This window comes from Gopherus flavomarginatus, chromosome 6 (genome assembly GCF_025201925.1).
Source record: "Gopherus flavomarginatus isolate rGopFla2 chromosome 6, rGopFla2.mat.asm, whole genome shotgun sequence".
Classification (NCBI taxonomy): Eukaryota; Metazoa; Chordata; order Testudines; family Testudinidae; genus Gopherus; species Gopherus flavomarginatus.
The window spans coordinates 86,324,709-86,349,281 of record NC_066622.1 but is presented as its reverse complement, the minus strand read 5'-3'; the positions used below and the strand labels follow the sequence as shown (position 1 = coordinate 86,349,281).

General features: G+C 41.1%; 1 protein-coding gene across 7 annotated transcripts in view; it reads left to right on the top strand.

Moving 5' to 3' along the window:
- Positions 1 to 21,494, top strand: part of LDB3 (LIM domain binding 3) — a 211,061-nt gene extending 189,567 nt beyond the window's left edge. For all 7 annotated transcript variants that reach the window (XM_050958590.1, XM_050958589.1, XM_050958591.1 and 4 more), the window contains 5 exons: positions 8,523 to 8,838; positions 10,328 to 10,508; positions 13,302 to 13,422; positions 15,232 to 15,347; positions 17,076 to 21,494. In XM_050958590.1, the coding sequence (XP_050814547.1) occupies positions 8,523 to 8,838; positions 10,328 to 10,508; positions 13,302 to 13,422; positions 15,232 to 15,347; positions 17,076 to 17,165 (824 nt within the window). In that variant the 3' untranslated portion in view covers positions 17,166 to 21,494. The remainder of the gene's footprint in view (positions 1 to 8,522; positions 8,839 to 10,327; positions 10,509 to 13,301; positions 13,423 to 15,231; positions 15,348 to 17,075) is intronic.
- The last annotated feature ends 3,079 nt before the right edge of the window (positions 21,495 to 24,573 follow it).

Sequence of the window (24,573 nt, the reverse complement as noted above, 5' to 3'; positions counted from 1 at the left end):
TACTAAAGTCTCTTGCATTTTATCTGTGGTGGGGAAATTTACCAAAAAATTGTGCCAGTAATTGCTGGGAGCACCAGCATAGATAGGGCTCTGGCAGCTTCAGCATTTTTACTGCTGTTTTAGTGAAACCCAATTCACCCTTTGCTAGAGCCCCTCTTACTCTTTCTTTCATTTCTATTCTCTACCTCACCCCCTAACATCCCTGTTCTATTAATATTCCTAAGTAAGGGAAATCTGAGAACCCCTGCCCTAGAGGTCATTACTGGGAGGGGGCCATGAGTAAGGAGCACATGGATATGTTCTTTTTCTCTGTTCCTCAAGTATGACTTTCCCCTGCTTCCATCAAACTGGAAATGCTGTGTGCTCCCAATAACTGCTCACTCCCCTCTAAAGATGGCTGTGAACTCCACAAACTCCCCTGCTGTTCAGTTTTTCTTCCTTAGCTGGTCAGGAGTCTGTGTTGAGTCCAGCTGGTGAGCCAGGAAGCACTGAAAACAGGAAATACCGTAGCTCAGTGATTCTCAACCTGTGGGACTGAAAGCAGGTTTCTGGGGGTCCGCCAAGCGTGGCTGCCGTTAGATTCACTAGGGCCCAGGGCAGAAAGCCGAAGTCTCGCCAGGCGGGACTGCAGCTTGAGACCCCGAGCCCTGTCACCTGGGGCTGAAGCCAAAGCCTGAGCAACTTAGCTTTGTGTTGCTCCTTTTGGTGTGGAGCCCCAGGCAATTGCCCTCCTTGATACCCCTTAACACCAGCCCTGGCTTTTATATGCAGAAAACAGTTGTGGCACAGGTGGGCCGTGGAATTTTTATAGCATCCTGGGGGAGAGGAGAGGCACTCAGTAAGAAAAAGGTTGAGAACCCCTGCTGTAGCCGACAGAGCCAGACTATTCTATTGTATATTCTTCATTTAGCATTTTGTTATGGTGAAAATGGCTTAGGTCTTCTGCAAAATTAACGGAACTTTGTTGACATCTGACCCTACATATGAAGCTATTATCTGTTGTAGCAAGTTTGGTATAAATCTGTGCAGTGGTTAGTCTGTAACAGGGATCCGAAGAAAGGTGAGACTTGTTGGGTCAAATTTCTTAAGTGATTTTTTTTTTAACATTCATGTATTATCCCAGGAGCACTTGTCAGTTCAATCAGTACCTTCCAAAATTCACATACACTTCAGTTAGTATTTTCCACTTACTGGAGTGGTATTTTTTTAAAACAGCAATCAATTTGACATACACAAACTTGCTAACAGTGTGCCCATAATACATGTCATGTGAGTTAAGTTGATCCTAGCACTTACCAAATGTAAAATCAGAACTAACTAATTTTCCCTCAAACTTTGGCTTCAGATTAAGGTTTTTAATGAGCTATACAAAACAGGCAGTGTTTGTAGGAAATTGGTTGCATTGTTTAAAAGTTATGGGTATTTTAAGTCAGCAAAACATTTTTGAAATTTGTGTATGTGATGGGCTGCCCCCACTGGCCTCATGCAGAGTTGGTACACCCCAACACCCAGTTGTTAAGATTCCCTGTTAGATCAGGTAATTACAGTACAGTGGGCTCCGGACCCCTGGCAGGTCCAAGAAAATAGTCAGTAGCCCCCTGAGTCTCCGAGCTGGGGCAGACAACAACAGTTGGAGTTCTGGCCCTTTGGATAGGATAGAGCAATGGTCAGCCTGTAGCCCCCAGACAGGACTAGGCAAACAAATAATCTATGGCCCCCAAGCCTCCTGGTTGGGGGAAGACAGTAGCAATTGCAGTTCTGGCCATCTGGGTGGGATAGAACAGCAATTAGTCTATAGCCCCCAGGTGGGCAGGCCAAACACTTAGCCTATAGCCTCTGAGCCTCCTGGGGCAGTGTCATAAACAGATAGCTAAGGGTTAATGTCTCTTTCACCTGAAGCACCTGACCAGAGGACCAATCAGGAAACCGGATTTTTTCAACTCTGGGTGGAGGGAATTTTGTGTCTGAGTCTTTTGTCTGCCTGCCTGCTTTCTCTGAGCTTTGGAGAAGTAGTTTCTACTTTCTAGTCTTCTGTTTCTAAGTGTAAGGACAAAGAGATCAGATAGTAAGTTCTATGGTTTCTTTTCTTTGGTATTTGCATGAATATAAGTGCTGGAGTGCTTTGATTTGTATTCTTTTTGAATAAGGCTGTTTATTCAATATTCTTTTAAGCAATTGACCCTGTATTGTATCATCTTAATACAGAGAGAGACATTTGTACTTATTTTTCTTTCTTTTTATATAAAGCTTTCTTTTAAGACCTGTTGGAGTTTTTCTTTACTTCAGGGAAATTGAGTCTGTACTCACCAGGGAATTGGTGGGAGGAAGAAATCAGGGGAGATCTGTGTGTTGGATTGCTAGCCTGATTTTGCATCCCCTCTGGGGGAATAGGAAAGTACTTTTTGTTTCCAGGATTGGAAACAGAGAGGGGGAGTCACTCTGTGTAGTTTCACAGAGCTTGTGTCTGTGTATCTCTCCAGGAGCACCTGGAGGGGGGAAGGGAAAAAGGATTATTTCCCTCTGTTTTGAGACTCAAGGGATTTGGGTCTTGGGGTCCCCAGGGAAGGTTTTTCAGGGGGACCAGAGTGCCCCAAAACACTCTAATTTTTTGGGTGGTGGCAGCAGGTACCAGGTCCAAGCTGGTAACTAAGCTTGGAGGTTTTCATGCTAACCCCCATATTTTGGACGCTAAGGTCCAAATGTGGGACTAAGGTTATGATATGGTGTGCAGTGGTGGGATATAGACAGAATCCAGAAGCCAGTAGGAATATTATATTTTTCTTTTCTCTGCTAAGGGCTTTTTAGCAGAGAGAAACAGTTTGGTTTTAAAAGGGAACCAAAGAGAATTTTTTTTTCTGCTCTCTCTGGCAGTTTGTGGCTTGCATGTTAAGCGAGAAGCCATTACCAGACTGTTAAGGATCTTTTGTCATGCAATAGCCCTCCCATTAGGAGGCAAGTACCAGCACTTATATGCATGCAAATAAAGTGGTTTTTCAGGTTTACTTAACATTGAAGATTAGCTAAAGGCACTGTTGCTAGGCAGACTTCAGGAGGCAACAGAGAGCCTGCAGTTCAGAAGATAAACACCGGAGGGCACCCCAACCCAAGAAAACAGGAACCATGACTTCTAAGGCAAAAATTGAGGCCGAAGAACAATTCAGAGAAGCTGAACACAGGCGACAACTGGAAATAAAACAAAAAGAGATGGAGATGAAAGAAAGAGAAGAACAGATCAGAGAGGCAGCCTACCAAAGAGAACAGGCAGCCTACCAAAGAGAACTGGCAGCCTTCCAAAGAGAACAGGCAGCCCAAGAGGCAGCACACAAAAGAAAACTAGAAGAAGAAGAGGTGGCCTACCGAAGGAAACAAGCAGAAGAAGAGTTGGCCCACCGCCGAGACATGGAAAAACAACAAAAAGAAATGGAAAAACAACAAAAAGAGAATGAAGAGAAGGAAAAACAGAGAAAACATGAACTGGAGTTGGCAAAAGCTGGGCTGCATGTGCCAGCCAACCCTAACAACCCGGCGCCAATTATTGCTCCACAGCACAGGAAATTTCCCACCTACAAGGCAGGTGATGACACCGAGGCCTTCTTGGAAAATTTTGAAAGAGCCTGTCTTGGGTACAACATCCCCGAAGACCAGTACATGGTAGAATTGAGGTCACAGCTCAGTGGACCTTTAGCAGAGGTGGCAGCTGAAATGCCTAAGCTGCAAATGAATGACTATAAACTTTTTCAAACCAAGGCCAGATACCGAATGGGGATAACCCCAGATCATGCCCGTCGGCGCTTCAGAACCCAAAAGTGGAAACCCGAGGTGTCATTTCCCAAACACGCCTACTACATTGCAAAAAACTATGAGGCCTGGATAACAGGAAACAACATTCAAACCTTGGAAGAACTAAACCTCCTCATACAAATGGAGCAGTTCTTGGATGGTGTTCCTGAAGACATCACACGGTACATACAAGATGGAAATCCCAAAGATATCGCTGAGGCGGGGGAGATTGGAGCCAAATGGATGGAACTGGCAGAAAGCAAGAAAGCTACTGTCAAGGGGAACGATTACCCCAGGGGGCACACAGACCATAAACCCTACAACCGAGGACAGCCAAAGACCCCACATACCACCCAAGTAAAGCCACAGATACCCTACCCTTCAACCTCACCAGTCTCCAGTAACTCACCTCGGCCCAGTGACCCATCAGATGGAAGATGCTTTAAGTGTAATGAACTGGGACATATCAAGGCCAAGTGTCCCAAGAACACCATGCGAGTGCAATTCATTACACCACCATCACACCAAAGATCCCCAGGCCCGGATGCCTCTCAAATACCCTTGGAGCGAAGGGAAAATTTGAGAGTGGGCGGAAAGAAGGTTACTGCGTGGAGAGACACGGGGGCACAAGTGTCAGCTATCCACCAATCCTTCGTTGACCCCAAATTCATCAACCCAAAGGCCAAAGTTACAATTTACCCCTTCATGTCACAAGCTGTAGACTTGCCTACAGCTCAACTGCCTGTCCAGTACAAAGGCTGGTCAGGAATGTGGACTTTTGCAGTCTATGACAATTATCCTATCCCCATGCTACTGGGGGAAGACTTGGCCAACCAGGTGAAGCAGGCCAAGAGAGTGGGAATGGTTACACGTAGCCAAACCAGGCAAGCTTCCAGACCCATTCCTGTTCCTGAGCCGTCCACAGAGGCCCCATCTGTGTTACCAGAGACCCAGACAGAGGTAGTGGACCCGGATTCCATGCCTACCACTGAAACAGCCACAGCATCTCCAGTCCCAGGCCCGGAACTGGAACAGCAACCAGCACCAGCAAGTGCAACCACATCTTCAAACTCAACGCCAGAGGGCGCCAGCGAGCCAGAACTGGCAGAAGCAAAAGACAGCCATACCCAAAAGGCTCAGCCAGAGCCTGAAATACCCTCAGGTGCACCAGCGGAGAGCGGTTCACCAGCAACGGAAACAACCCCATCACCTACATCGCTTCCAGAGGGACCAAGCCCAAGTCCACAGTCTGAGGAAGAACTGGTGACCCCAGCCTCAAGGGAACAGTTCCAGGCTGAGCAGGAAGCGGATGACAGCCTTCAGAAAGCTTGGGCGGCGGCACGGAGCACCCCACCGCCTCTCAGCTCTTCTAATCGATCCCGGTTTGTTATAGACCAAGGACTTTTATACAAGGAAATTCTTTCTGGTGGACACCGGGAAGAATGGCAGCCGCAAAAACAGTTGGTGGTTCCAACTAAGTACCGGGGGAAGCTCTTAAGCTTAGCCCATGACCATCCCAGTGGCCATGCTGGGGTGAACAGAACCAAGGACCGGTTGGGGAAGTCCTTCCACTGGGAGGGGATGGGCAAGGACGTTGCCAAGTATGTCCGGTCTTGTGAGGTATGCCAAAGAGTGGGAAAGCCTCAAGACCAGGTCAAGGCCCCTCTCCAGCCACTCCCCATAATTGAGGTCCCATTTCAGCGAGTAGCTGTGGATATTCTTGGCCCTTTCCCAAAAAAGACGCCCAGAGGAAAGCAGTACGTACTGACTTTAGTGGACTTTGCTACCCGATGGCCAGAAGCAGTAGCTCTAGGCAACACCCGGGCTAACACTGTGTGCCTGGCCCTAACAGACATCTTTGCCAGGGTAGGTTATGATAGGCAGGCAGTTACAATTGGAGCTCTGGCCCTCTGGGCGGAGCAGACCAAACGAACAGTCTATATCCCCTGAGTCTCCTGGCTGGGGCAAACAGTAGCATTTGGGAAATCAGCCGCTTGGGTAGAGCAGAACAGCAATCAGTCTGTAGCCCCTTGACAGGGCAGAACAAATAAACAGGCTGTGGTCCCTGAGTCCCCAGACTGGGCCAGAAAGCAAACAGCAGCCACACCTAGTGGTCTGTGGGGTGTGGTAAGGGAACCCAGCCCCTCCCACTTCACCACATTCCAACCCAGGGCCCTATGAAAGTAGGGACTTCCATGCAAAGGGTTTAGGCATCAGCTTCTACTACATCCCCTGGATGACTTCCTACCACAAGTTGCATCCTGGGCATCTCCTCATCTGGTGACTGCTTGTCTCCGCAGTCCATGAGTCTCCTGCAGCTTAGTCCATGTCCTTGGGCTCTACCACCTGGAGCATCACAGGCACCTCTGCAGTTACACATCTTTCCTCCTCCACAGGCAACCCCTGCTGAGCTGGGCTGTGTCCTTTAATCTGGCTCTTCCACCTGGAGCATGCACAGCAGGGAAAAGGGGGCATTGCTTCCTGGCCCCACAGTGATTGGTCCATCCTTGTTGGCCCAGTGCAAGATTGGTACACCTTGTCACAGTGTACCTAACTAATTCACAGATGCATATAATGTCTCCCTTTCAGGGCCTATCTTGGTCCTATTAAAGCCATCATGAATTTTTTTACTTATTTTATTGGGAGGAAGGAGTGGACCCTCTGCGTGCACCTGTAGACTAATTTTTTTTACATGAACATGCTCATACAGTTAAAACTATGGTAAAGCAACACCTTTTAAAAAAATAAAAACAAGCAAAGGCTCTGACCCTCAAAGAGGATCCTATGCTGTGTTTCAAACTTCATCCATTTTTTCTGCAGCAGCCAAATAGTATGTCTGGAATCCTTAAAAAACAGGAAGTGATCTGTTTCACAGTTGCTGATCTCAAACAGATGGGGAATTTTGCTCACATCAACCCAAAAGAAAAATTCGCTTTTGGGCAGACATCAGGCATAAGAATGTTCAGTCCAAAGTAGGACTATTTGGAAAAAGTTATCAGGGTATGTTATCAGGGTGCTAACATGGATTGTTTTACTTACATTTAATAATTTCCTCTCATTAGTGAGCCTCAAGCCATAAGATAATTAATAATTACCTTCTACAGCTCATTCAAAACATCTTTTACACAATTCTGTACGACCTGTAGTTCCACAAGTATCAACACAAATATGCATGTATGTAAACATCTCAAAGTAGCCATAATGCAGTCTGTAATTTCTTCAATGATAACAATAAATTAAAATGTTACTAATTTAATCCATTTAAAATAAATATTATTTTAAAAAGGCTTGAAAAGAGGGTATTTTTTATCAAGACTCTGGAAGTCTGCACTGTATTTTTGTTCTTGATCTCTGGCTTCCCCTGTTTTCCTACTCTCTTGTTTTTTTCCCCCTTCAGGCTGTTCCAGAATACATCAATAGATTTTTTGATTCCTTTTTTCCTTTCTAAAGTAAAGAATATATTTGACCTTTCTACACTGTAATTGTGAGAAGTGGCAGTTTCTCGGGTGAAATCTTCAGTTGTACCTAGATTTCTGAGCCATACGTCATAGTTTTAAAAAGAGAACAAGATAATGGGAGGGCTTTCCAGTGAGTACAGACTCTAGATTCTGATGATTATTAGTATCAAGGCCCCATCCAAGATTAGTGCCCCATTGTGCTAGGCACTATACAAACAGATATACCAGTCAGTCCATACTTTGAAGAATTTACATTCTAAATAGCCAAAACAAAAGATGGGAGAATGAAAGTATCATTTTTCCCATTTTACAGACCAGACCTGAGACACAGATTATGATTTACACATGGTCACACAGGAAATCCATGGCAGAGTCAGGAACTGAATTGAGATCCTGAGTCCTGGTCCAGTACCTTAATCATAGGGACATTCTTCCTCTTGTTGCTGTTGATTTTGCCTTGCTGGTCGTGTGATGTGAGTATCATGATAAATGGAAGTGGAGTCAGAGTGCCTGTGTTCCCTGAAGGGGCTTTTGTTGAGGTTGACCTAGGTGAACAGGGAACAGTTGGAGTTAGGCTGGAAGCCACATGGACAGAGCAGTGCACAAGGTTTAATAAAGTTCCACTTGTTCAATTTAACCTGCATTCAGTTTCACTTTTTGTAAATCAAACAATCTGTATTTGTTTCCTCAGCATTGTTTTTATTGTTCTCTTTCAGCCTCTGTGTTCCGTAAGTGAGACTATTTTCTTCACTAACCCATGTATAAAACTTCTACAAATTACAAATAAGAGTGAGAATCTGTGGAAAAATCCACTTCTTCAGCAATCTCATGACTTAATACTTAAGCAGAAACTATTAAAACCATAGTGAGTTGTGCCTAAAAGCAGACGGCTTGCTTGATCTGGCCATTTGAATCTAGTTTGCCACTGTATTTCTGAACCTAGGTTACTACAGGTCAGAGGGCAGTGATTACAACCATATATATGCACTCCCACTAAATAAAAACTAACACTGCAATGTCCTTGTAAGTGATCTTAATAAATTCAGTGAAAACCAGTAGATAATGGTTTCTGTGATTTATTTGGATATAAATCAAGGATTGTGGTGATTTCCTGGAACTCACTCCAGCTCTGATCTGTGCTAATGAGACAGACTACAATTAGAGTAATCTAAGTGTTCTGTTTATTTATGGTATACAGTATACTTTGCTAAATGTTGTTGTTTGCAATCTTAAAAGAAAAGATCTTAAAGCATTCTTTGATTTTCATTTGGATGTTTATAACAGCGCCAGCACCAGCACGAGCGCCAGTGCATTCTTATACACCAGGCAAGGCTGATTCTTCATCCCGCCCTCCTTGGGTAACAGATGACTCCTTTTCCCAGAAATTTGCACCTGGAAAAATCACCACCTCTGTTACCAAACATACCCTGCCACGGGGTGCTCCAGCACCATCTCCTGCCTCATCTTCAGCCTACTCGTCTCATTCAATACCAGCCTCTTCCCAGACTCCTGCTGTAGCCCGGGGAACAATTCAAAGGGCTGAGCGTTTCCCAGCCAGCAACCGAACTCCTCTCTGCGGACACTGTAACAGCATAATTCGGTAAGATCATGAGACTCTTACGAGAGGGATGGAGGCAGGAGAAAAAGTATCACAGAGCAACTGTATCAGAGGGGTAGCCGTGTTAGTCTGGATCTGTAAAAGCAGCAAAGAGTCCTGTGGCACCTGTGACATGCATCTGACGAAGTGGGTATTCACCACGAAAGCTCATGCTCCAAAACGTCTTTTAGTCTAAAGGTGCCACAGGACTCTTTGCTGCTTTTGCAGAGCAACTGATTATTGCATTTTATTATACAATCTCAGCGCATGAGACACAGTTAAATAATCCAGAGGGGATGTCTGTTGTCTGCTTGATTCATTTAACATTTCCAGAGCTCATCTTTGCCATCGTGTAGTTCACTTTTTATCACTACAAAGTTATACAAGGTCATTGTTTTGAGCACCTTTCATACCACAGGCACTGCCTTTTTCTTACAAATTTCTGGGCCCCAAGGTGTCTCCGAAATAAAACTGGAAGGACGCTATGTAAAACTATATTGGGTTGAGGGAGTGAGATATCAGTTTGGAGACAAATGTAATTGCTGCTTTTCTGTCTTGAGAAAGATAATGCATACACTCTGTGCGTGCTTCTCTTTTCTCCTCTCCCAGTTCACTCTGCTGGACTGGTGCCCATTGTTACCCTGTTGATTGCTGCCTGACTTCAAGTAATTTGTGCATTTTTAATGACAGTGTCATTCACTAAAAAGGAACTGGTTTAGTGGTAAGGGGCTACTGATTATCATTCTCCTATCTTCCCATATAGGAATACAACAGTAATACAAACAAAAGTCTAATCACTACATCTAATTACAATTAATGGTAAATCACCAACATGTTTCAATGTGGCTGTAGTATGATTAAAGGATAATCAAACAGCAAGTTGCCATTTTGGCAATCTGTTATAGCATAGCAAATGCAACTTTCATTCAAATGCACATGAAAACATGAGACTTTCAAAGCTATTGTAAGGTATATGTGTATTACACCTTTCACCAGCTCTGGCAAGTCTCCTGCTTTTTCATGTTTCCAAATGGTAATTCTCTACTCTGTGTCATACTCATTAGAATGAGGAAACTTCCCATTTGATTCCTCCACGCTTCTTTTAAATTTAACACTTAAGTACTTTCGATGATTTGTGGGGTTTTTGTTTATTTTTTAATAATGCATTTTCAGTGCCCTACTCTACACAAGCAATTTACAGTTGCTGATGGGAAGTATCAGCAACATGGGAGTTCTGACAAAACACTTTTACAGTTATTGAGATTTGGAAATCATGGCAGTATTTCCAACAGATGTTTTGAAATTTCAGTTATAATCATTTTTATAGGTTAATATATTAACAAATTCCTGAAATTTTCCTTTAAAAAATCTTGAAAAGAGACCTCATGTCAGCAGGTTATAGTGTCTTATTTTAAAATACATCCTCATTAGTATGGTTCATCTGTGCCATTAGATGCTTCTGCAATATAAATATAATAATGATGTTTCACAGGGGTCCTTTCCTGGTAGCCATGGGTCGTTCCTGGCACCCAGAGGAGTTCAACTGTGCTTACTGCAAGACATCTTTAGCAGATGTGTGCTTTGTGGAGGAGCAGAACAGCGTGTACTGTGAGCGCTGTTATGAACAGTTCTTTGCACCAACCTGTGCCAGATGCCACACCAAGATCATGGGGGTAAGTCAGAACAGCACAGCCTCACGTCTGAATCCTCACTCCATTGAAATTAGAAATGGAATACTTTTGATTATAGGCAACTAATCAAGTATTAAACTCTTCCACTTTCTTCTACAGTAATTTCCTAGCCTATTAATTATCCCAGAATAAGACACATATAGGCTTACAGAACTATGTTTCTATACTGGCTGGAGATTTGGACATTATTGTACTGTACATATCAGCCTATATGGAGGAAGTTCGTAATATGAATAACTTTTTTAAAATTGTATTTAGTTTTTTTTTCACTCTTTCCTGCTCTTGCTTTGGTGACCTCCTAACATGAAAATGTATTGCTCTCGTGCATCTCTTGCTAAAGTTAGGCAAAGTGTGGGCTGATGCTATGCAATCTTAATTGGGCTTAATCCAGAAAGTCCACTGACTTCAGGTCCACACAGCTATCAGTGCATCTCTGTGTGAATAACAAGACTCCTGCTCTAGAGAAATCATCACAATTAGATTTTTAAAATAAGATACAGACATCTGAACCCCACAAAGGCAAGAGAAGAGCCCACTTTTGTTTGTCTTATACACTCCTACTAGGCTTCATGCCTAGATACTGTGGTATCTAACACTCTGTAAATACCTTAACAAGTAGATGAGGTGGTTGGAGCAGCAGCTGATGATGATAACCTTAGCGATGGATTTGTGTACACAATTGAGAAGAAAGATGAGATATGCAGGGATGCCTAGGAGGGAGGCCTAGGTTGGATATTAGGAAAAACTATTTCACTAGGAGGATGGTGAAGCACTGGAATGGATTACCTAGAGAGGTGGTGGAATCTCCATCCTTAGAGGTTTTTAAGGCCCGGCTTGACAAAGCTCTGGCTGGGATGATTTAGTTGGGGTTGGTTGGACTAGATGACCTCCTGAGGTCTCTTCCAACCCTAATCTTCTATGATTCTATGCCACAGATGTGACTAAGCGTCTCTCACAGTTCTTCCATATTGGCAAACAAAGAGTACAATATTAGTTATCACCACTCTGCCTCCACTCCTGACATCTGTCTTAGTGTTGGGGAAGTCAGTGCATTGCTTCCTGCTAGGAAGTGCATCATCAGGCACTTGAGGTGAAGTCCTAGCTCTAATCAAGCCCTGCATACTGGTGCTTTTGGGGGAGAGTTAAAACAAAGCCACTGAAATACTTATCTAATTAATGGAAGAACAAGTCAGCTCTTCTCTCTGGATTTCTCTCAGTAACATAGCAAAGCTGCCAGCTGACTCTGTTTACATTTGTAAAATTTCTCAATCTGTCTTTTACTTCTTAGCACTGAGAGGTTCATAAATGGATCCAAGCCGATTTGTCAGCTATAATTGTTTTGCAAACAGTAACAGAAGCTAATAAATCTCACTGGTGATTCTGTAATGAGATGTATGGCAAATATAAATGAGGCTGTGCTGTCTAGCAAGTTGGAGCAATGGACTAAAACCCTGCCAACTACTTTCATTCCCTTGTGCCTCAGTCAGCAGAGATTAAAAAACGAGTAAACTGTAAGAAACTCACTTAGAATCAGATGCCTCATAAAACAGGAAATAAGATACATTAAATCAGTGGCTCTAAACCTTTCCAGATGACTGTATCCCTTTTGGGAGTCTGATTTGTCTTGGGTACCCCCAAATTTCACCTCAGTTTAAAACTACTTGCTTGCAAAATCCGACATAAAAATACAGAAGTGTCACAGGACTCTATTACTGAAAAATTGCTTACTTTCTTATTTTTACCATATAATTTTGAAATAAATCAATTAGAATATAAATATTGTACTTACATTTCAGTGTATAGTACAGGGGTAAGCAACCTTTCAGAAGTGGTGTGCCGAGTCTTCATTTATTCACTCTAATTTAAGGTTTCGTGTGCCAGTAATACATTTTAATGTTTTTAGAAGGTCTCTTTCTATAAGTCTATTATATAGAACTAAACTATTGTTGTATGTAAAGTAAATAAGGTTTTTAAAATGTTTAAGAAGCTTCATTTAAAATTAAATTAAAATGCTGAGCCCGCTGGACTGGTGGCCAGGACTCAAGCAGTGTGAGTGCCACTGAAAATCAGCTCGCATGCCGCCTTTGGCATGCATGCCGCAAGTTGCCTACCCCAGTATAGTTTCTAGAGCTGTATAAACAAGTCATTGTCTGTATGAAATTTTAGTTCATACTGACTTTGCTAGTGCTATTTGTGTCACCTCTTGTAAAACTAGGCAAATATCTAGATGAGCTGGCGTACCCCCTGGAAGACCTCTGCGTACACCCAGGGGTACGCGTATCCCTGGTTGAGAACAACTACATTAAATTAGTCACAAACCATGCAGTCTGTTGGGTATCTCCTTTGGCCCAGATCCTCAGGTGGTGTCAATCAGTGTAGCTCCACTGAAGTTAATAAAGCTAAATCTCAGGAGAGAGATTAAAACTTTCTTTTGTGCAGGGTTTCCCAGTGAGGAGGGAGCCATGAGTTGTGTTGATGCAGACAACTAGCTGAACTGAGCTGTTGTTTGTTAGATGTTTGGTGATTTTGTTTTGACAATAAATCATATTAGGAGGTTTCCAATGCTCTGAATGGAGGCAGAGCTTTCCCACAGGAGTAAACATTGCTACTGAGGTTTGTTTTTCCTTATTTTAAAAATCCCCTGAGTTGTTGAGTTTTTTCTTGGGCAAAAGAATTGGCTGATTTTAAAATGAGAAGCCCAGAGTATCCCAGCTTTGTATGTTTTCCTGTATGTGGGCTTAGTGTATGTGGTATTTTGCTGTTTTTGTTTTTCAGGAAGTGATGCACGCTCTAAGGCAGACTTGGCACACGACTTGCTTTGTCTGTGCTGCCTGTAAGAAACCATTTGGGAATAGCCTCTTCCACATGGAGGATGGGGAGCCCTACTGTGAGAAAGGTATTACACGCAATAAAGCCACCATATCTTACTGGATAGTACTGTTCAATACTAGTGTCCTTCATGTTATCTGGCAGAACCACAGAAACAGGGCAATTGCCAAGCAAAATCAGGCCGATAGCCAATCCAGTCTGGTAGCTCGACTCTGGCATCAAGCTATCTGAGTGTTTCCTAGTCTGTGTTTTCCCACAGCTTCTCTTGCCTCCTTGTGATTAGGCAGGCTGTTTGTTGGGTTTTAAACCGGACAGTCCTGCTTTTGTTGTGTTTGTCCTCCATCTGGTACTGGGACAAAACTGGACATAGTTTTGTCTGTTATCAGATGAGAAACATTGTAATGGAGAGCGCGCCACTCCACTTCTATCGGTGTGACCTCATGTGTTCTGGGGCAGGGTGGTGTGCTCCTCAAAATGGCACCCTCTTTGTGGTATGACCTTGCACACACAGGCGCTGACTTTTGATTTTACCTGGTGCGTGCTCCACCCTGAGGCCCCATTCCCACTTGGCCCCTTTTCCCAAGGTCCCACCCTTGCTCCACCTCTTCCTGCCCCTGCTCTGTCCCTTCCCTCAAGGCTCCCCCACACTGCTCCCTCCTCTCTACTCCGCCCTTCCCCAAGCACCACCTGCCAGCTGTTTGCTAACCTCGGCCAGCCCTGAGGACCTGTCGAACAGCTGATCGGTTATCAGCCCTGGGGCCGGAACCACTGTGGCCAGTGGGTGCTGAGCACGCATTTTTTTTCTGTGGGTGTTTGAGCCAGCACCCATGGAGTTGGCACCTATTCTTGCATACACGACTTGCGGGGGAGGGCCCACACTATTCCCAGAATTGCCGGAATGCCCAATATTCCAGGAATTTGCAATTTACAATCTTACAAGTTGTGATGGACCAGCAGATGGGTGGATAAGTAAATGGAGCTAGCCAGGTGAATGAGCTATGAGGCAGGATCCAGGCTAGACTAAATTGTGAAGTGGTCCTTCTCTCCACTTGCCCTGTCTCTGCTCCGTCCTGCATTCCTGGCCTCATCTCTCTCTGGTAATGAGAAATAGAAACCTGAAGGGTCAAAGAGTACCTTCTAAGTCCTGGATTTAAGTGGGGGATAAATATAAAATGGCTTAGATTGGGGCCCCAACATGTACTCTCTTAAAATGGGAGCTTTCAACCACAACCCCAATAACCTGAATAATTTTTTGACTCTCTTGCACCTTTTCTATTTTTGCTGTATCTTTTTTGATATACAGTCGCTCCAGATTGACATCAGTATTAAAAGTTAGTATATATTAACCAAAGGATACAGTGTTGTTATATTTTCTATTTAATGCAAAAATTATAGTAGTTCAACATTAAACTTAGAATATAAATACACAGCAGGCAGGGAAAACTAAGTGGTGCTTACACAGTGCTCATCATGTCATCTCCCCCTGGTCCTCATATAGTATGTTGTATAAATTCATTTTGTGCTTATGATTTTTCTGTAGTGTGTGTGATTATAAATCAATCTATCTATGACTAATTTCCAAATCCTGTGGGGAACATAACTTTGAATTTCCTGAATTGTATGTGTTTATATTCACAGCCATAATACCGTATTAAGTGGGTTTTTGCATTGAATTTCTGTCTTTAAAGAAGTAAAGGAAAGAGTGGGGAGGGTAGATGCTCAAAAATGTGATCCTTGGAGAATTTGAGTGGGATGTAGAAAATAATTCTAAATAAAAATAATCCCAAGAATGGCTACTAGGCACATCTCTGGTTCTTTTGGGTGTAATATGCTTGTGTTCAGTGTTTGTTTTAAGTTTGCTTTTGTTTTATTTTAGATTACATTGCTTTGTTCAGCACAAAATGCCATGGCTGTGATTTTCCGGTTGAAGCAGGAGATAAATTCATTGAAGCCCTTGGACACACTTGGCATGATACCTGCTTTATTTGTGCTGTAGGTATCTACATTAAAATCTACATTATTATTCTATAATCTTATTAGAACTTGTGACATTATACTGGAAGAATTTCGTTTAGTGGTGGTGGTGGGAAGCGGTCGATTGGTTTTAATTGCAGATGGGGGTTGTTTTCCTTTTCCTAACCACCCCACCCCCTCCCATCAGAATAGTTAAATTTGATCTACACTGCTAATGCTCAGAAACACTAAGAAAACACTTGTGCTTTTTGGAAGAGTCTACAGAAACTGTGTTGGAGAGCAGTGCGTGGTATTCTTTTTAACTAACTTGCACAAAGTGGTAAATCAGGATTTAAAATAGATCTCAGGCAATGATATTATCACCAAATTGAATGGTGTGAAATATAGTGACCAACTATTCAGTTTATACAGTTGTGAAATTTGCATTTTCCCACAGAAAGAAGTCACTTCAGAAAAAACGACACTGACTAACATCTGTACTAATTACTGTTCATCATTCTGTCTGCTCTTGTGCATGTGTATACGTTTTACACCCCCCTCCCACACACACACACAATGGTAAAATCTATATAATAATCAGCACTTATCAACCCTGAGTGTCCCATCTGCACTCATCGACTAACCCATTTCTCCTAGAACTATTAGTAATATTTCAAGTCTCTCATCAGCTACAAACGGTACATTGACATGGTCAGAAAGAACAGTAACAGCCTCACTGATTCGTTTGGGGCCATACACCTCTCTAATGAACTTTAGGAAGTATAGAATTGATTGTTTGGGTCAAATGTTAAATTAACCTACTGGCTGCTGTATTTACTTCAGTGATATAATATGCTCCTTTTCCGAAACTGGGAATGTCTGAAGTTGATACATGCATTTGTGTTAGTACACAGACTATTGCTTGCACAATCCAGTAGCTATTTTCTCTTGATTCAACATCATTTTTGTCATAAAAACATATTTAATCACTTATAAAAGACACCTTCTCTGAATATTTCCAATTCTGGTACATTTGCATTTTTAAGTAGTTTCTCACATATTTATTTTAGTTCACAAGACCCAAGTGTTTGTAGAGGTGACACTATCCCTTTGTTCTGTTAATGTAATTTTCACAGCTGTCCCACCCCAGTTTATCCTAATTGTTTTACTGGCATATAAAGCCAAACAGAAAAATCCATGTCAGTCTGTCTTTGCATTTCTAACATGCTCATCCCAATCTTATTAATGTGCATTGCTTTCTGTCTAGCTGCAGTAGTACATTACTGTAGTTAGCACTTCTAGTCTACACTGGCAACGCTAAGGCGCTGCCATGGCAGCGCTTTAACATGCCTTGTGTGTTCATGGTGCAGCGCTGGGAGAGAGCTCTCCCAGCACTCTAAAAAAACCACCTCAATGAGGGGTGTAGCTCCCAGAGCTGGGAGCATGGCACTGGGGCACTGTTTACACTGGTGCTTTAAAGCTCTGCAACTTGCCACGCTCAGTGGTGTGTTTTTTCACCCCCTTGAGCGAGAAAGTTGCAGCACTGTTAATTGCCAGTGTAGCAAGCCCATAGCTCCTAATACTGATCATTGCCTAACTCCTTAAGTGGTCCTAGTGAAATTTATCGGACTCTCATAGAGTATGGTGCCACTCATTGTGAGTCAGCGTATCGGAATCTAGTCCTTAAAAGCTAAGGAGCAATAAAAATGTTACTAATAGATACATTTCTCTTTGTGATTTCTGATTGTGCATAATCTTTACTTTTAGGTGTGCCATATGAATTTGGAAGGTCAGCCATTTTACTCCAAGAAGGATAAGCCACTGTGCAAGAAACATGCTCATGCCATCAATGTCTAAAAGACCTGGACACTAATGGCACTGTGAGAAAATTGGCAACTAACTGAGAAATTGCAAAAAGGATAACCCCAAATGACATTTCTCATTGAGGGGAGGGTAGGAACGCTTGGAAGCTATTGGACACTTCTGAAGTATAACTTTAATCACTTTTATATTTGCAGAGCATTTTTTGGCATGGTCCATACAGAAAGCTGAATGAACACTCAATGGCAAATTAGTCAATCTGAGTCAAATATTACTGGAAAAGTTAGAACAAAAATTAAAAAGATAAAAATTAATTTTAAAAAATGTTTTATGTAAAAATAAGTAATGACAACACCCAGACCAGCCTTAGAACTGAGACCATACACTAGTGTTTAAAAACAATTGAAAATCATTCTTGAATTTTGTTACAAGAAAATATTAAGTGCCAAAATATTAATTGTAAAATAATTTATAGAATCATAGCTTTAAAAATAAGATAAACAGATCAGGATTTTCTCACCCAAAAGGAAGTATTATTCCATTCTTTATGTCATGGTGCTACGTCCAAGCATCAATTTTTTGAATGAACTAGAGACATCCTATAGGCCAGGGGTTCTCAACCTTTTCTTTTCTGAGGCCTTCCCAACCCAGCATGGTATAAAAACTCCACAGCCTATCTGTGCCACAACAACAGTTTTTCTGCATATAAAAGCCAGGGCCGGCATTAGAGAGTTGCAAGCAGGGCAGTTGACTGGGGCCAAACACCAGAGGGGGCCCCATGAAGCTAAGTTGCTCTAGCTTCAGCTTCAGCCCAGAGTGGCGGGGCTTGGAGCAGTGAGGCTTCGGCTTTCTGCCCTGGGCCCCAGTGAGTCTAATGCCAGCCCTGCTTGGCGGACCCCCTGAAACCTGCTCGTGGCCCCCCTAGGGGGCCTCACCCCCCTGGTTGAGAACTGCTGCTATAGGCTTTCCCAAACAAGAAGTTTGTCTTGAATCCTAATAGAACTACCATGCTAAGAAGAAGACAATGAGTGACTGACAGTTTGGGAATCAGAATAAAAATTCAATGACGCTAAGTCCTTCCACCCAACCCCCAGTTAAACCTTGATCGGTGCATGTGGCCTTGTGCACACACAATGAATTATTTCATTTTCTAATCAGAGTGGAAAAGGGGAACTGGCTTTCTCTAATTTTTGCTTATATGGAATGGGCAGTGGGTGGTTGTGTTTCTAGTCAAAGCTGATTCATCTTTCCATTTGTCCTGTGAATGGAAAACATCTAGTTACTATTTGTTTAACACTGCAGACCCAGCCTCCATTTAGCACAGCTAGGAAGGTTAGGAGTGGCAAACAGCCTGGGAAGGTTCTCTACTCAGTCCCAAATCCTTGGAAAAGGGGCACCCTTTTTCCTTCCTGTTAAACTGATAAAACACTTCATAGAGCAGCACCAAATCACAGGCACGTGCTCTTATTACTGTGATTATTTTCTATAAATGCAACACATCCCAAGTGTGGTTTTGGTGGCTGTTGTAAGAAGATACACCGCTACCCTGATATAACGCTGTCCTCGCGAGCCAAAAAATCTTACCACATTATAGGTGAAACCGCGTTATATCGACTTGCTTTGATCTGCCGGAGTGCGTAGCGCCCTCCCACCCCCGGAGCACTGCTTTACCGTGATATACCGGATTCGTGTTATATCAGGGTAGAGGTGTACATAGGCTCTCACACATGAGAAACAGTTAATATATCACCTGTTCTAATATTTTAAAATCATGACACGTTCTTGCAAGTATTTATAAATGCTTATATATTATTGTGAAAGGCAGCAACTATTTATAGTATTGACATTAGCTTTGGATTTTAAAATTTAAATATCAGCGATAGTTTTGTATGTGAGACAGTAATTTATTGCTACTCAGCAGCGAAAGATGATCATACTTAAGGACAGAAAGTTCCATCACTCTTCAAGTTTTCAGCTATTTATTTCTGAGTGAGCATTCTGATTGTATAGTGATTGACAGCATACAGTATTGACAATGTTAAGTCAATATTTCTCAGGCTCCAGCTACCTAATGATGTAATGTATGGGCCCTATTTTAATGCAACCAGCACCCCAGTGTGTCTTGGATTTTTGCACAGTCTAAATATAAAAGTGGATCATTTGGTGGCTGTCTTTTCCCTCCTAAAATTCTGTGCCCATTTTAGGAAACATGACATTTTTTTTTATAGGATGAAGAGCATATCCAGTTGGTGGTGGGAGGGTCAAAATAAAAGGAACTTTTATCTCTAGTATGCAAGTTTCATATTGTCTATGCTAACTATCCTCATATATCCTGAAAAAAAATAGTGCCTAAGTTAAAACTGTCCTCTGGCAGCCCTGAGTTGTGTTACCTGTATTTATGCCATAGAGAATCTTATTTTCACAGATCTTAGCATTTTCACAAGGGTCAGATTTTTACATGGATGAAGTGTATTCTTAAAAAGTTTTGCCAGTATATTAGGTACAAATATTTTTTTCTATAGTAGGCAATTCTTTTTCCATTTATTGGCCTGATCCTCAGCTGGTTTAAATCAGCATAACAGCACTGACTACTCCTGCCAAGGATCTGGCTCATTGCATTCTCCAACAGGATAAGTTACAATTAGTTGAAAAAAACACACCTCATTTTCCATTCATATTTGATTTCTGTTCCCTAGACACTGATGTAGTGTTCTTGTATCTACTGGTGTTGCTCAAGACCTTTCAAGACTCTAGTGCCATTCAACAAATGATAGTGTTTATCACTCTTTATTACCTAGCAGTAGAATTAGCAGCAGGATCTATGATACACCATGAATAGACAACATTGCAGCAGCTCTGTCAGTTGTTTTTTGTGTATTGCCTACTGACAGGGGTTAACATCTAGGATTATGTCTATACTACAAGCGCTACAGCTGCAGTGTTGCAGCTACACTGCTGTAATGCTGTAGTATAGACACTTATTTTAGCAATGGAAGGGGGTTTTCCATCACTGTAGTAAATCCACCCTTTTGAGAGGTGGTAGCTAGGTCAACAGAGGAACCTTCCGTTGACCTAGCTGCAGCTACAGTGAAGGTTAGGTTGACCTAATGTCACACAGGGCATAACATTTTTCACAGCCCTGATTGATATAGCTAGGTCAACCTGTTTTAGGTAGAGACCAGCATACAATAAATTTCCTATTTTGACCTACATTGCTTCCTAATATGATCCAAAAATAAGGATTCCAGTTACCCACACTTGAAATCTATATTTAGACACCCTTTTTGCACAAACCTCAACCAGAAGCTGTGCATGGCAGTATACTATTTTGAATCTCTTTTGTGTAAAATACTGTGTAATCAATTTAAGTGTTTTGCGATGTAGAACACACTTCTAGGACAAATAAGATACATGTGCCTAACTTAGAATAGGACCCTTACATTATATATCACTACTGTAACTGCTGCAGAAAAACATAATTTTCAGGTTGAAAAATGTGTATTACTGTTTATGCCTTTTAACAATTACCTGTGATTAAGTCGTAAAACTTCCTAAAGTAATCTTTTCATTCTAATTCACATGAGGAATTTTGCCTAGAAGACAAAAATACTGTACCTCTGAATGGCCAAATGATAAAACTATACAAGAATTATGGTTTTTATCAAAAGATTTGCAAAAGAACCCATCTTAAATCTACTTTAAAATAGTCTTTAATCTCTATGCAGCTGAAAGTTCAAAAAATAATCTTAAGACTTTTTGTGTTGTTTTTTCTTTTTCGATTTAATTGCAGCACCGAAAGTAAATTAAACACTTCAGAAGAAAACTTCACTGTAACTGTTGAAATTTTCTCTCAACTTTTTAAAATAACGTTTAGTTTTTTGGTTCATCAGATTCACACAGACAAAAAGAAATTCAACCAAAATAAGAAAAATCATTTAAGTTTGGTCCTTCAGCGGTCAGTAACATGGGTGAAATGTTTTATTTAAGGTTATTTCTTTTTATATTTAATAATGTGAATGTCTACAGCACTAAACACACTTATTAGTGTCTAATGCTGGACAGTATAATGTTTATTTGCAATACTTGTCTCCTGGTAGTAGACATTAATTTGTTTAGTATTTATAAATGGTTACATTTGCAACTGAGTGATTTAATGCCTGCAGTGATCATGCTAGGAGTCTAGCTTTTATAATGTACTGAAATGTTGACTTTACACCACAAGTGCCCTTGGTTTTAGATTTTTTTTAAGTCTCTAGTTATTAGTTCAGAAAGAGATTGTAGTGTGGTTTTAGAGGTGTGAGTGAACATATCTTGCATGGATTATCTGTGCCAATATTCTAGCAATAAAAGGGATGTGCAAATACATTTAGAGCTTTATGTTTTGGATATATTTATTAATATGGTTTTTCAGCAGTTGACAGCTTTCAGACAAGAAATACTAGTTAGGAGATAAATTTATAAAGAAATTTATATTTTCTACATCAGAGCCTTAAGGTTTAAAAAATGGATTGGTTCAGCCTTCCATTGCTATATAGCAACACTGAACATGCTGGTAAGTAAACTGCACTGTGTAAACAAAGAAGTGTGAGTACATTGAAAAGATGCAGTGCCTTGAAGTTGTAACTGGGCAAGACTTGTAAATTTACAGGCCTTATTGTGTCAACAGATATTACTTAAAATAACCTGATAAGCAAAAGGCAAATTTTGTCCTCAGTTACAAAGGTCTGAACTGATTTACATTGGTGTAATTGAGGGCAAAGTTTGGCCCCAACTAGGCAGGTTTTTATTCTTTTGTTTCTAACCAGAAATGGCTTTTATGAATATTCAAAAAAGATCTAACCCATCTGATTTAATTCTACTGCCGTGATAGACTTGCAAATAAGAAATAAATCTTCAGATAATATTGTGGTTTATTAAAACAGGCTTTTTTGCACATTATTACCCTGCCCTCAGAATGCACAGTTTTAAAATGACATAAGTATAGCTAATCATTAAACCTGATTAAAACGTATATAAAACAGTAAAGAGACAGACCGCTTTAAATGGCATGAATGAATTCCACACCAGAAAGTGAAACTCCATACACTTTAATTTTATTTTACAACCATAACTGTTTACAACTTATGTGTGGAAAAAAATTAGAGCAAATTAAACTGAGATTAAAATTTACTGGAAAATGAGTCTACAGAATGAGCAGAAGTTACACAATTTACCCTTATATCTGAATCACTGTCTAATTATTTCTATCTTGACCTTTTCCCCTTTGCATTAATTGATTCTTAATGGAAGAGAAATTGTGCCTTGTCTGCTCTAAAGATGATCTATAGTTTCAAGTCTGGGGTTTTTCTTTGTAAATCATAAACCTTTAACTCAACCAGAGTCACCAGTGATTAACTAAGAAAGAAAAAGAGGAGTTGTGAAAAAATTGCTGCCAGCCACCCTTGGATACACAATTAAATGCTTTGTTCTCCTGGCCAAATCAGAGAACTATGGCTGAGGTTGAGATTAGAGTTAGGCAGAAATTCCCTGCTTTAAGCCTATAAAGCATGTCTTTAGACATCTATAAAGGTGAAATCCTCACTTCTCTGAGGAAGGACTGAGAGAAAACATTAGATACACTAACAAATTTGTTGCATTACAGACTAAATTGTGAAGAATTCTAACATTATTTCCCCCAAATTTTTATAGTAATGTCACATGTACGGCTCAATCCTGAAGACCGCCTTGCTATTTTGTTGATAGAAGGACTCCTTATCTTTCTCTGGCAAGGATCTCAGAACACCTGCACAGGACAGGATTCTGTGTATGGAGCTATAGTACATGTAACAGCAGGAGCTGTGTTGTCAGCCCATGCTCTGCAAAATCTTCCTCTGAGGGATTTCCCAGGTGTACTGCTCTAATTGGACATTTGTCTGGACCCAAGGAAAGCATGCCACAAAGATTGGCTGCTCCCTAACTCTTCATTACATGAACCTCAGGGTCCTGGAGCCTCTGTGAAGTGGTGGGGCCTCCATGGTGTGAGAGACCAGGGAAGCATGCAAGAAAGCCATTACTATACCCTCATTACCCTTTTGGGATCTTCTCTGGGACATTTTGCTTTCCTCTATACTGTGTTGCAGAGGAAAGAATGTGGCCCTCACTTCTTCCTCTGACAAAACTCCTCTTAATATCCATAGTAGTTTTGCCCAAACAATGACTTTCAGATTGGCCTGCAGACTTTTTTAGGTAGTAATGACAACCAGAAATAAAAAATGCCTTCATAAGAGAAAAGATCCTTCCAAATTTCCACAGATTTTAATTTTCAGGAAGGAATTGATTCATCTGCAGAAAAAAAGAATCATTATTAATTTGAAATTAAATATGTGACTTATAATTCTACCTTATTTTTCCCCCATCAAGAAAAGCATTTTCCAGTTTAATTACTTTAAAAATTCAGATTCTTTTTGATTAATAGAAACAAAGTATGGAATCATTTTTTCTTTTACTAAGTGCCATGCTTTTGTGGAAGCCATTGAAGAAAAAACAATTGAATTACTTTTGCTAAACTGATAACTACTTTTTTAAGGAGCTGGGGGGTAGAAAGGAGGTGTCAGATTGAACAAAGGGGACGGTTCATTGAAGGCTATATGTGGAATGGTTATAAAAAGTCCACACAATTGGCTATCCTTTTTAAAGTTTTCAGTTGTTGCAGTGTATTAAATAGCTTATTCTGGATTTTTAAGACTCAAGGAAGTTTTTGTTTTTTTTTTAAAGGGTAGAGTAGGGGGAAAGAACACAAAATGCAATATCTGTTACTTCCAAGGCAGTTAAAAAAATTACAGTTCAGAAGAGCAAAGAGTCGGTATAAGGGGAAAAGACAATTTAGTGGGCTTCAACAATATTATCATGTGAACATATGTTAATTGGAAAATAATATTCTTTATGATTAAGATTTAGTTTAGTTTAAAGAAATCTTAAAGGATGTTATTTGTTTAATGTAAGTGTGCACATGCATACACACTGGACCCTCGCTAGAATGCGGGATTTGGGATCCATGCGTGGTACCGCATTAACATGGGCTCCACGTTATAGCGAGGACTGCATTAAAAAGAACTGCAATTAAAGTAATTACATTTGGGATCCATGGCCGTGACCGCGTTATATGTGAATTTGTGCTATATAGACGTGCGTTTTAGCGAGGGTCCGGTGTATATGTAAGGTAGGCATATGTGTACTACAAGAGAAATATTCAGAACTGAGGCATGGACTCCTTTATGGGGGATGCAGTTTATGCATGCAAAATATGAGCATGCATTTTTATACTCAGAATTAATTACGTGTGGAAATCTGAGTACACAAACCTTTAACTACCTGATTTTATTTGTGGTCAGGTAGGTAGAGATTTGGGGGTTATGATGTAGTGACTTTTTATACATTTGTGGCTACAAAATAATTGTAGGAGCAA